This window comes from Castor canadensis, chromosome 9 (assembly GCF_047511655.1).
Source record: "Castor canadensis chromosome 9, mCasCan1.hap1v2, whole genome shotgun sequence".
Classification (NCBI taxonomy): Eukaryota; Metazoa; Chordata; class Mammalia; order Rodentia; family Castoridae; genus Castor; species Castor canadensis.
The window spans coordinates 42,690,568-42,703,398 of NC_133394.1; the positions used below are offsets into that span (position 1 = coordinate 42,690,568).

The 12,831-nt window shown below is 39.0% G+C and overlaps 1 protein-coding gene across 3 annotated transcripts in view; it reads right to left on the minus strand.

Annotated features, from left to right (window-relative positions):
* Pla2g12a (phospholipase A2 group XIIA) overlaps window positions 1-12,831 on the minus strand; it is a 30,302-nt gene that overhangs the window by 14,357 nt on the left and 3,114 nt on the right. For 2 of the 3 annotated variants that reach the window (XR_012435651.1, XM_074041522.1), the window contains exons 2-3: window positions 6,247-6,323; window positions 5,108-5,273 (exon numbers count right to left, since the gene is read on the minus strand). Coding sequence is in view for 2 of the 3 variants with exons in the window: in XM_074041522.1 (XP_073897623.1) it covers window positions 5,108-5,273; window positions 6,247-6,323 (243 nt within the window). In the remaining variant the exon portion in view is untranslated. Of the gene's footprint in view, window positions 1-3,180; window positions 4,238-5,107; window positions 5,274-6,246; window positions 6,324-12,831 lie in introns of those variants that run through there. The other variant, XM_020177134.2, reaches the window with a different exon arrangement.

Below are 12,831 nucleotides of genomic sequence, written 5' to 3' on the forward strand. Positions count from 1 at the left end.
GGGTTCCTCTGCTCAGGATAGAAAGCACAAAACGGCCAAGTACAGCTACCTCAGTGGTAGCAGCTCTGAGGTTTGATTGCCAGCCACTCTCCACGTTACCAGCTCTTAGTGCAACCGGCTCAGCTGTTCTAGTTAAGATAAAAATCACAGATAGGCTAAATAAAACCATTGGAAAGAGGCTTTATTAGGACTTGATGCTGCAGCACAGGGGAAGCTGTACAGCTTAGGATGAGAGCAGTGTTGCTCATGTAGACCAAGGGGCAGGCCCAGGCTCGGTGTCTCCTCCTGCTAACTGTACACTCTGCGTAACTCTGTTTTTGCAGTATTGGGCCCTCCCCTTGTCTCAAAGGCATCATTCCTAATACACTAAAATAAGTATAAGGAATGCTTAACTAAGTGTAAGGGACCAATCTCATAAATGTTATATTATGCTGGTGGAGTGGCTCAAGTGGTAGAGTGCCTTGCCTGCCTAGCAAACATGAGGCCCTGAGTTCAAGCCCCCGTAATGAAAAAAAAGTTATATTATTATTCTGGTAGGGAAAAATAAAATCTATTTTGACAACTTGCCCTACATGTGCATTAGTCAGGTCTTGCTTGGTCATCAAATCCAGTATGAAATCAAAGGGTTTTTTTTCAAACCAAGGCATTGACTGTTCGTTGTGTGCACAAAGTATTTCAGAGGTCTTGTAGCCATGCTCATGGCTCTCCTTTGCTAGAAAAGTCTATGCTTTCTTGAGCATGCTGCCTGCAGTACTTAAACTAGCAGCACCAAGTTGATTTGCACCAAACTTCCCTCATCTGTCTCCTCCCCCTTCAAGACTGATGCAAACCAACAGAACACCAGCTGCCAGTTTTCTTCCCTTCCTCTGAAAGATAAAAGGAGCCCTAAACCTGTGTTAAAATGATCATTCAACAGTCTACCATTGTCTCAGTGTTGCTGGCTTACTGAATAAACCTTTTTCTGTGCCCCAATAACTTGTCTTCCATTCACTGGGCCCTTTTTGAGCAGCAAGTAAAGGGATTTTGATTTGGTGATAGCCGCTGTCCTAATAACTTAATTCTGTAATTAAGACATGGAATGCCAGTAGCTCCCTCCTGTGGTGGCTGTGATAACTGAGTCGAGTGACTGCAAAGAACTCTGAACTGAAGCCCTGTGTGGCCCCAGGGGCCACCGGATAATAGCTGTTAGTTTTATGACTACCATCTTCTTAGCTCAGTGAAAGCAGGCGTGGCCTTTCCTTTGGTTTCCTCATTACCTAGCCCAGTGGCTCCTGTAGACATTCAGTAAATAGTTAGCTACTGAATGAGCTGAGTTTCAACATCTGCACTCTGAACCTTATTCAGTTTGAGGGAGTTGTCTACCCAGAACTTCCTGTCCTTTTGTCTGCTTTTCATGGTCTCTGCCGTGAAAGGAATTTATCCTTTTTCCCCCCTCAAGTATCTTATCTAAAATACTGTATTATACTTTTTATTTTGGTTTTTTGAGACAGGGTCTCACTATGTAGCCCAGGCTGGCCTCGAATTTGTGATCCTCCTGCCTCAGCACATGCTCGGTATTACGGGGGTGCACTTGTATACCCAGCTGAGTGTGGCGTTACCTTTCTGTTCTTGTAGCAGGGTCTTCTTATGTGACCCACACTGGTCTCAAATTTGTAATCCTCCTGCTTCAGCCTCCTGGGCGCTGGGATTATATACTCTAAGATTTTTTATCTTAAGACATATAATAAATTATGTGTTAGTGAGATTTCCATTACTGTAATAAATACCTGAGATAAACTGACTTAAAAAGGGAGGCTTATTTTTGGCTAACAGTTTTGGAGGTTTCGGTCCACAGTCAGTTGGCCCTTTGATTTGGGGGTTGTGGCAAGACAGTACATCATGGTAGGAGTGTGTGGCAAAGGAAGATCTCACCTTATGGTGAACAGGAAGCAAAGAGGAAGGGGACAGAGGGCTAGGGTCGCAGTATCCCCTTCAAGGGCATGCCCTCAATGACCTCCCACTAGCCCACCTCATAAAGGTTCTACCACCTCCCAATAACGCCAGGAACTGGGAACCACATCTCTATACATGGGCGTTTAGGGACATTCAAGATCCAAACCATAGCAGTACTTATTTGAAAACTACACATGTATAATTTTAGACTTTTAAAGAGTTACCCAAAGTAGATGGTTGCATACTTGGGATTGGGAAACATGTCAGATAAAGGAATTTACTCTTTTCTGTGAAATGGGGACCAAACATACTCTTAGAGATTTTAAGACAGCTCCTAGAACAGTACCTACCAACAGTAAGCTTTTAGGAATTAGCTATTTTTACTTACCTAGTCCACTTCTCAGACTGTGGTCCTCTGAGCTAGCGGTATAAACACCACGAGAAGTTGCTAGAAATGCACATTGTTGGATCCACCTCAGACCTACCGAGGTCCAGCAATGTACACATTTGTTTCAGGATCACCTAGACTGATGAGAGCCTATTCTCTCCACGCCCCCCTGATCAATCCATTTTATTAAAATAATTCAGATAAAGATCAAAAGCTAACTACTAGAATGGTTCAGTTCTTCGTATACCTGAATAGTCACTATTTTATGGAATTTACTGAAACTGATGATCTTAGCTTGTTATCTTTCCTTGGAATGTAATTCTAAAACTTAAATTTGGGGCATTTTTCAGTATCAACTCTACTTTCTAATTTTTTTTCTTATAGAAATTATAAAAATATTAAATTTCTACATTTCTGATTCCTATAATAAAATGTGAGTACAGCTTGGTTCTGGAACATTCTCCAGACTGTGTTGCCCTCTTAGCCCACAACTGGTGGCACTACCGAGAGCTGATTGGATCATACTGGTTAACCTCCTCAATGAATGAATGCCCTGAGAAGCTCCTGACCGAATGGACGGGAGGCAGTGGAAACTACAGGTGTGGCCTACCTGGAGGAAACAGGTCATTAAGGGCACGCTTGGAGGGAACATCTTGTCCGGGGCACTCTAGTCCCTCTCTGCCTCCTGTCTGCCATGAGGTAAGCCACTCTGTTCGGCCACATCTCTCTGCTATGGCATTGTCTCACCACAGACCCAGAAGCAATGGAGCCAAATAAGTAGGGACTGAAACCTCAAGACAAAATAAACCCTTTTGACTCCATAATTAAAGGTTTGAAAACCATACCAAGAAAAGATACAATACGAGGAATAATTTTTATTAAGAGCACATTGAATAAAAGGTCACAATCTTTAAAGAATATTCCAGAGTCTACTCTGAGGAACAAGTGCCAGGGAATAAACATCAAAGCAAAACACCTCAAGGTATATAGTGCTCTGATGTGCGACCTTAAGCTTTTCATTTGTGTCATTACGTCCATCTTTTCTCCAATTTAGGCAAAGGTTATAGCAGAATATGACATGTTACGAGAGCAGCTCGTAACACAGGAGTCTGTTTTCTCAATCTTGTTCACATCACCTTCTAGCACATCACAGAACACTGAAGACTCATGAGTTTGCCGGAGCGCTACCAGCTGATGGCTCCAATTTTACAAGGGAAGGAGGCACTGTCCCTGAAACCAGCGAGACTTTTCAATGTGCTTAGTGGGCCATGAAACAACAGATTATGTGTATTATAAATAACGGATTATGTGTAATTAGAATAGACAAAAGATGAAGCGGTTCCTTTTAGGCATAAGTGTATTTTAAATTCTATAGTAAATAAATACTTCTAAGAGAAGATTTTCCCATATTTCCAAATAAGACAATATTGAACAGACCTTATAATGATTTTTAATTTGATCTCATTTGAGTTTTGTCAACATGGCTGTGAAAACTGAGCTACATAGTCTTCTTTTCAAAATGTCTTCCCTTAACACACAATTGTGTCTGAAACTGGTTAAGACAACATGGCTGCTGAGGCAGGAAGGTACCTGAGATGACAGGCATGCCCTCCTGTGACCACCCCCACCAACTTTTTTTGTTTTTTAAACTTTGAGGTTTTAAAGTCAATATACAGACTTGTAAGGTCTAAAAATGACCTTTTCACAAAAATAAGGCAGCTTTATACAGTGAAAACACTCATTCTTTGACAGGTTATATTCTTTAGTTCACAGCAGTCACTGGCTATCAGGATCTTCTCTAAAGATCAGTTTTTTCTTCATAACGACACCTACATGCAGCTCGTTGGCTGTCCAGGTATGGTTTACAGCCTAAATGTATAACACTGTCAAACAGGAGCTCCACTGCTGTTTCACATGCTGCAAAGGAAGGAAGTGCAGTTACTGCTGGGCAACTGGAAAGCATGGCTCTCTTTTCACCTCTTCCCTGTTACAGCAGGGCTCACAGCCCAGGTGAGCACTCAAGCACACAGTAGGGGAAGGTCACCCTGCCCCTCTCACGACAGCAGCATATACCTGCAGACTTTCGGTTTACTTCTTTTCTAGGTATCTTATTTTTTAATCCAAATTCAACTGCTCAGACTCATCTTTTGTACTAGAAACTACTGGAATGCTCAGTTAATCAGTGACAACTTTCCTTTTATTGAGGAGTATAATCACTAACAAATGTGTCTGATTACTCTTAAATTTGTATTTCAACGTTAAGGTTTTTTGGTGTTTGGGATTGAACCTGTGTGTGCTTAAGCACATACTTTCCACTCAACTACATCCCCAGCCCTGAAAAGACATTTTTGGTGCAGAAAAAAAATAAAGCTTAAAAACAGAATCTCAAGTCATGTGATTATGGCCAATGGCTTCTAAGAACTGAGCACATGTTATTTAAGATGCTTAAAGTAAGTGAAATCCACACTCTTCCTCTGACCAATATCTGAATTTGGCTTGGGAGTGGTGTCATAGAAACCAAAAAGTTTTCTCCTGGTAAGGTTTTTAAAATTCTTTAAGACTATAAAGAAGGTGACAGATTTACTTTTCCTAACACGTTTTGCTTTTGTGACTATATGTAAAATTTAAATTATACAATAACCAGCTAGCTCCTTACCTCAGGAAACTGAGGGAGTTGTGCCATAACAGGTAACACACGTAATATTGGTAAATCATAGACTAAAATATAAAATGTTCAATAAGACTTTAAAAACGGCACACGATCCCAGCCAACCAGGTCACCCTTACCCTGAACATGCTGCGCTAGTCCTAGTGTTTTCTGCACGTCCCGGCAGATCTTGGAGAGGCAATACTGGAACTCTTCATCACAGTCATTCTTGCTTTTGCCACAGGTCTCATAGCATCTGTCGTGTTGATTGCAGCACTTTGTCAGGGAAGGGATGCCTATGTTAAGCTGCATGAAATATTTGGATGGACTATAGTCAACGAAATACAAAACTCTTCTGGTTAAGTAACACATTCACATAGATAATAGAAATAAGTGACAATGACTGCTGTCTAGACAATTCCAAAACCCATTTCTACCTGCAAATGTCTCTCATCTAACAATCCCATTACCCTCAGCCACACCCACCTATGTGACAGTTCAGACATGCCTCATGGCTCCTTCTTTTGCAATATTAATGTATTCACAGTTACCTGTCAATAACAAACACAACTTCCAATTGTCCTAAACCCAAAACAGTTATAAATACAAAAGATAAAGCTAAAGGCGTTAAAAAAAAATGTCTGCAGGGGCAAGTATGATTTTTGGATATTTCAAAGTATTTTGAAACATCTTTCCTCCAAATAAAATGTGCTTTCTGTGAAATGCCACAGAAAACTTTGAAGTGCCTATGCAAAGTCTTTTTTGTTTTTAAGCTTTAGGTACTTATGCATTACCCAAGAGAGCATTACTTTGAATCTGTATCTTTAATTATTTTAAATAACTCAAAAAACCCTTATGTGTAGGAATCATTTTCATAAACATTTTCCCTCACAATTATTGGCTCTGGCCCAGTCTGCCCAGCAACAACCACACTGTTACCCTTGCTAGGCCTTGCCTTAATGAAGAAAATTTGCCTTATCTCCTCCCAACTGTACTCTTTTAGTTCTGCACTGTAAACTCTTAAATTGTGTTTGTGACATTAGGAAATATAATTTACAAATACTGACATGAACAAAATTTTTTTAAAAACTTTAAATTTACCCAGTTTAGTTTTGCTAGGAGATATTAAATGTCTTGTCCAAAAAGAATGTAATAAACCCAATCACAATTACAACAAGCAAAATCATTTGTGAGCTTGAGAATGCACCAAGTATCGTGTTATCAAGAGTACTATACAGACTACTGTCAAAAAGCTTATCAAATAAGAAGCAATACTTACATGAACACCAAACAATGGAGAGCCACATCCATTTGGTGGGGAGGGTTTATATCCATAGCGTGGAAAAGGCTTTGATCCTATAAAACAAAAATGGTACCATATTTACTTTTCAAATATGACAAATACTACATGAAAAAGTCCACAATGTGCTAGACAAACCTTGGAAATATTTAAAAAATTTAGTTGGATGCTGACATAAATGATTATATCTTTATTCTGATGAACACTAAGAATGCTAATTTGTCTAATTGTTTTTATTTCTCCTGTGAAGATTGGGTTCATATACAAATGTGCACTTATATACATATATACACAGCAATTCATAAAATGTAATTATTATTTGTAATCCTGTGCTGTTCAAAACAAAAGCTTATCCTGGACTATTGGAGATTTTGAAGGCACATGCCAGATTGGGTCCATATGTACGAAAGATAAGTCCAGCCTGTTTTCCTGTACATTCTAACATTTCCTGTAAATTCTTAGAGACCACATATTCTGTTCCCATTCCAGCCAAGTGTTTCATAAATATTACAGGAGGGTACAAGTTTTACTCCAGTTATGCTATACTCCTTACTAGCACCAATGGTTTTAACAAGGAAGATATTACATTGTAATCTCAAAATTTAAAGGATGCTTTAGAAATATATCACTTCATATAATACGGAAATCACGTCAACATACCAGACAGACACCTACTATGTCCTTGAATGTTTTCCACAGTGCTCCTACATCAAGAAATAACCTATTTCACTGAGGAATGGGACCAATTGTTAAGCTGTTTGTTCTTGTGCCAGCTTCTACCTATGAGCAATACTCTGCCCCTTAGGGAAATACAAAATAGGCCAACTTCCTACTTTACGTGTTAACCCTTTCAAACAATTGAGACTACCATTTATCTTTATTCTAAAAATGAAATATACCCATTTATTTCAGCCTTAAGATATGGTATAGTTTCCAAATACCCCGCCACCCCCAAGTTGGATACTTAGGAAAGACACAAAGTACTCCACCAACTTTCTCTCATTCAATTAACAATGCTAGGAGACCTAAAGATAAGCGGGGAGGAAAAAAGCATCTCTTTCAGTACTCAGCCATCAAAATAACTTACTCAAAATAAGTAATGATTGAAAAAAAAATGGTTTCAGTGAGTGGCTAGGAAGTTCCATGATCAGTTGAGAAGACAAGAAGTCTCAAGAAAGTACAACTTCAGAGAGACAAACCTCTGGCCTGCTCCACGCATCCTGAAGGAACAACATGTACAAAAGGGTAAGTCGAGAAAAGGGGAGGCCACTGACAGAGCTGGATCTTGTTTCTACAGCACTATCCAAGAAGGGCTGTCCTTGAAAGGTGAGGGTAACTGCTTCAGGCTATCACATACGAGTCACCTGATCCTTCAACTCTTTTCTCTTGCCTTTCGTCCTTCACTCCTAAGGAAACTGTTCATTATTTAACTTCCCGTTTACAGAAGCCTATGAAAAGGGACATGGGCATCTCAAACTTAATATGCCTCTCCTGACATTCACTCAAACCTGCTCATCTGGTTCCTTCTCCTCGGTCAATAGCAATTCCATCCTTCCATATGCTCAGAGCAAAAATCTTAGCCATTTTTTTTTCTTTTATTCATATGTGCATACAATGTTTGGGTCATTTCTACCTCCTTCCCCCCGCAATCTTAGCCATTTTTGACTATTTTCCTATATCCTACATTAAGTTCAACAGATATCCTGTTGACTACACCTTCAAAAATTCAGAATTTACTTCTCAACACATTCATACCTATCATCCTGCTCCAAGCCAAAATGAACTGCCATAAAATCTTAACAAGTCTCCCTACTTTTGTTCTCCCATCCCACCTTACTCCTAGCCATGGTTCAATCTCAATAGTGAACTGAAATCATCTCACTAAACTGTACATTAGATCAAGTGTTTGCTCTACTCATCCTCTCTCCCATCAGTGGCTTCTCATCTTACTCAGAATAAAAGCCGAAGTCTGCAAAGGAGTTAACATGCTATACAGTCTGGCCTTCCCATGACTTCTCTGACTACTTCTGCTTTTTTCTCGCCCTCCCTCCCCCTTTCCTTCTCTCTCACTTTCTAGTCCATCACACCTGACCTCTTTGTTGTTTCACGGACACCCAGGTCTGCTTCTGTCTCAGGCCCTTTGAAACTGCAGTTCTTCTATGTGGATGCCCTTCCTCCTAATATCCACATAGCTGCTCTTTGTTTGCCATAATCTGAATGTTAGTGCCCCCACCAAATTAATATGTGTTGAAGCCTAATCACCGATGTGATGGTTTAGCAAGTGGGACCATTGAGGTGATTAGGTCATGCAGGTGGGATCCTCAAGAATGCAATTAGTGGCTTTATAAATGAGGCTTAGAGAGTTGCCTTGCCCCTTCTACTATGTGAGGACACAGCAAGGTTCCACTCTATGTACCAGGAAATACGCCTTCACTAGACTCTGAATCAGCCAGCACCTGATCTTCTACTTCCAAGATTCAGAACTGTGAGAAACAAATTCCTATTGTTTATAAGTCACTCAGTTATGGAATTTTGTTATAGTAGCCCAAATAGACTAGACATTCACATTTTCAGCAAGCCTTTATCCCTGACTATACTATTTGTAACATATGACTTCTAACACTATATCACTAATCTACTTAATACATTTACTGGTTGTCTCTTCATCCTGAAATGTAAGCTAAAGGGCAGGATTGTTTCTATTTTGTATGCCCAGTGCTTAGAACAGTACAATGCATATGGCTACATTCTCATTTTTCCTAAAACTGAACTTTTTAATATCTATTGCTAGAGACTCAGCACTTCACAATTTCATTTTTGAGACCCAATACAAGATTGTAAAATTCTATCTCGTTCATTTTAGTCCACCCTCCAGGACTATTCAGCAGATTTTAGATATACAGCTATTTTCCCAGAGTTACCTATATTCATAAACTTGAAACACATATACTGATAAGAGCAGAGGTCAGCAACACCTTGCTATGGATGAGCCCTCTAGGATAAACCATGAAGTTATTAACCCGACCCTCGGGGTAGACCACTTAACCAACTGTGATTTTACCTAAATAAAGTTTTAATGTCCTATGAGAATAGCATGAGAAACTACACCTTTTAGCTATGGTTTTCCTTGTCCTACCACACTAGAAACCTCTATACAGAAGGCAATGTCTAGTCCATATTCTCTTCTCATGGTGTTGGAGATGGAATACAGAGCCTTGCACACGCCAGGCAAGTGCTTTATCATTGGGCTTCATCCACAGCCCAGTCCATTATCTGTTGCTAATATCTCAATATCCCATGGTATAACAATACCTTAAATAAGTTTATTTTGGCTCACAGGTGTGATCCAAGGTTGAGGGGCTGCTCCTGGCAATGGCCTTCTTACTGGCAGCATCCTGAGATGGTGTAGGACATCGTATGGAGAGAAGGCGTGGAGGAAGACCTAGCCAAACTGGCTTTTGTAGCCAATTTGCTCTCAACCCATTAACAACCCCCTTTAATCCATTAATTGCAGAAATGGATTGATCCATCCATGAGGGCAGATCCTTAATCATCTCTTAAAGGCACTACCTCTTAATGCTTTCAGTGGGGATTAAATTTCAACATGAGGAGACAAACCATATTCAAAGCACAGCAGGGAGAGAGGCTAAATCGGCATTATATTATTGGGAAAACACATTCTAGTTCCTTAAACTTTATTAGGAAGTTCTCTTTTGTCAGGGGCTTTAACATAACTGTTTAAAATGCTTATGTACTTTTCTTGAGATATGCATTAAGCAACAAATCAAATTATTCATCTAAGAAAGGTACAACAAAAAATGCACTAGTGTGTTCAAAAAGTCTGCAAAAAGAAAAAATGTATTTTTCAGGTTAACAGTTGGACATAGCGCTTTAAATTTAGAAGTTTATCACCTAAAAAGTTGTCTGTAGGTTGAAGAAAAAATCATATTGGGACTATTATTTGAAAATGACACTATTTGCCCTATGTTTCCAACTTTTTGGACACTATGTACATTCCCCCTCCCATCTTCCAGTCTACAGATTTGTGGCACTTCTTCCTTTTCTGTGATCAGATTACCACCCTGAGGCAGCTGACATGGACCTAGAATTCTGAAAGTACATGGATTTCTAATATTCTCTTCTGCTCAAGAATCTACTGTTTTCTTTTTTACCAGGAAGATGTTTCTCTCAATGTTCATACAACCACAGTAACTTTATCTTTTCTTGCCTTTGTATTTTATCTCAAGTCACAGACTTTTCTTGGATTTCAAGTGTATAAAAATGCTTTAAATTTTGATGATGTGTGATAGCAATACATGTTATGTATGTAACTCTATTAATACATGTAGACATTTTCTCATTTTGTAAGATAATTACTGACCAGGAGAATTATCAAAAGCAAATGAAGTTAGGAAAAACAAGCAAACAAATGTGCCCACATTAGAGGAAAAAAGATGAATAGAGATAATACAAAGAATCAAGTGGTAAAAATGCGAATGGAGGTGTGAGGATACAAGAAATTGTTATCTCAAACAGGGCTAGTGTTTATAATTGTCTTAAGGAGGGAGGGTGAAAAACTTGAGTGATAAAGATCCAGTATCTACTGAATGGGAAACACTGGATAATAACACTGTAAAATAAATGCTGATAAAATTTGCTCCCTCTTTAAGTGGTAAAGTGGGTATGTATATCTGGATTTGGGTTACTTTAGAAGCAACCTGCTCATGTCACTTCTTTAGAGAGTCTCTCCCAGCTCACTCCATATAAAATAGCACCCCTTTCTTCCATTCCCACTTTTTAAAATTTTTTTGGAGGTACTAGGGTTAGAGCTCAGGGGCTTACACTTGTTAGGCAGGCATTCTACCACTTGAGTTATGTTTCCAGCCTTCCGTATCTATGCCTGGGTTTGCTTTAGCTTCCTTTCTAGTGTTATTGACCAAATTTGCATAACAGTTGTTATGAGGACAGCATCTCTGTCTTGCTCACCTAGAACATGTGTGAAACATAATGAGTACCCAAGAAATTACTAGAAGAAAAAAAAGGGAAATATTCTTTGCTGAAATTAAAATATTCTTTATCCACAGGCGAAAAAAGGAAGTAACCAGTTTGCATTTTAAAGTGTTTTAAAATTCTAAATTCACCTTTACCTTGAAATCATTATTTCAAAACAAATTATCTGTTAAGTTATTCAAGATTAAATTGAATCAAATATGAAAATTACAAACATGATTTAAAATGTTAAAAACGTAGCATTTCTACTAGTGCCAGGTTTTACAAAGCAAGCAAAAATATACTAGTTGGAGAAACAAAATTAGTGTCAAATCAAAACACCAAAATGTGTTGGGGCCATTGTTTACTAAACTTTGTACCCAGATACAGAAAGCAAAGAAAAAAAGGAGATGGAGGAAGAATTGAAAACAAACAAACCTGGCTAGTGGAGTGGCTCAAGGAGTAGAGAACCTGTCTAGCAAATGTGAGGCCCTGAGTTCAAATCCCAGTACTGACAAGAAAAAAAAAAAATATATATATATATATGCACACACACACAAATCTATGGGTACAAATGCATAGAAAGGCTACTTATTAAATTACTTTTTGACATAAACAATAGCTCCTTTTCTTGATGGTTTATGTTTTATCATCTGGATGGATGGCCAAAATCTAAGTACTTGCATGGACTATTAGTTCTTTTCCAAATTTGATGTAAATACTCTCAAACAGATCAACTTTTTTTCACCTGGAAGAATTTGAGGCAGATGAGAAGCACAAGGGAAGGCAGCTGGGGCAAAGATCTTACCATTGTGTTTTGCAAGTAGAACAGTGTAGAATCCCAACCTGTGTTCTCCAACACTGGAGACTACACAGTCACAACCACTGACCTTCATCAATCTTGGCTCTTATGCGCTCCTTTGCTTTTCTAGTCCATTCACTTTTCTATCTTCCTCAAATCTCCATCATCTTCATTTCCTCACTTCTCTAAGCTCATAACCTTCATTCCTACTTCATAGAGAAAACTGAGGCGATCAGAACTCCTGCCCACGTGACATTTGTGCCTACAGCTTCCACCTTCCTTCCTATTAACAGTCATGTGCCATCTGCTCTCGGCTAATCTATTTATGAAGTCATGCCTCTCACTTATGCAAGGATATGACTGCAGTAATTCTTCCCTCTCCTTCAACAGTATTTCTACTCTCAACCATTCTCAAAAGCACACAAATATGCTATTAATCTTTCCTAATACCCCCAAACTATTCTTTCCATGTCTTCTCCCATTTCAGTTAATGGCAACTCCGTCCATCTAGTTAATCAGGCCAAAAACTTTGGTATCCTTTTTGTGCCCTACTCACAATTTACTTCCAAATCATTGGCAAATAAATTCTTTAGTTTCTTCCTTCAAAATACCCTCCAAATCCAAACACTTCTCATTAATTCTATTGCTACCAACAAACCCACAATCAAAAAAACCCTCTAACGCCTTTTCCCTAAACTTCTGCACCATCTCCATTCTACTCCCCAACCCCTTTTGAATCTTAATTATCAATACAGCATCCAGAAGGATACTGT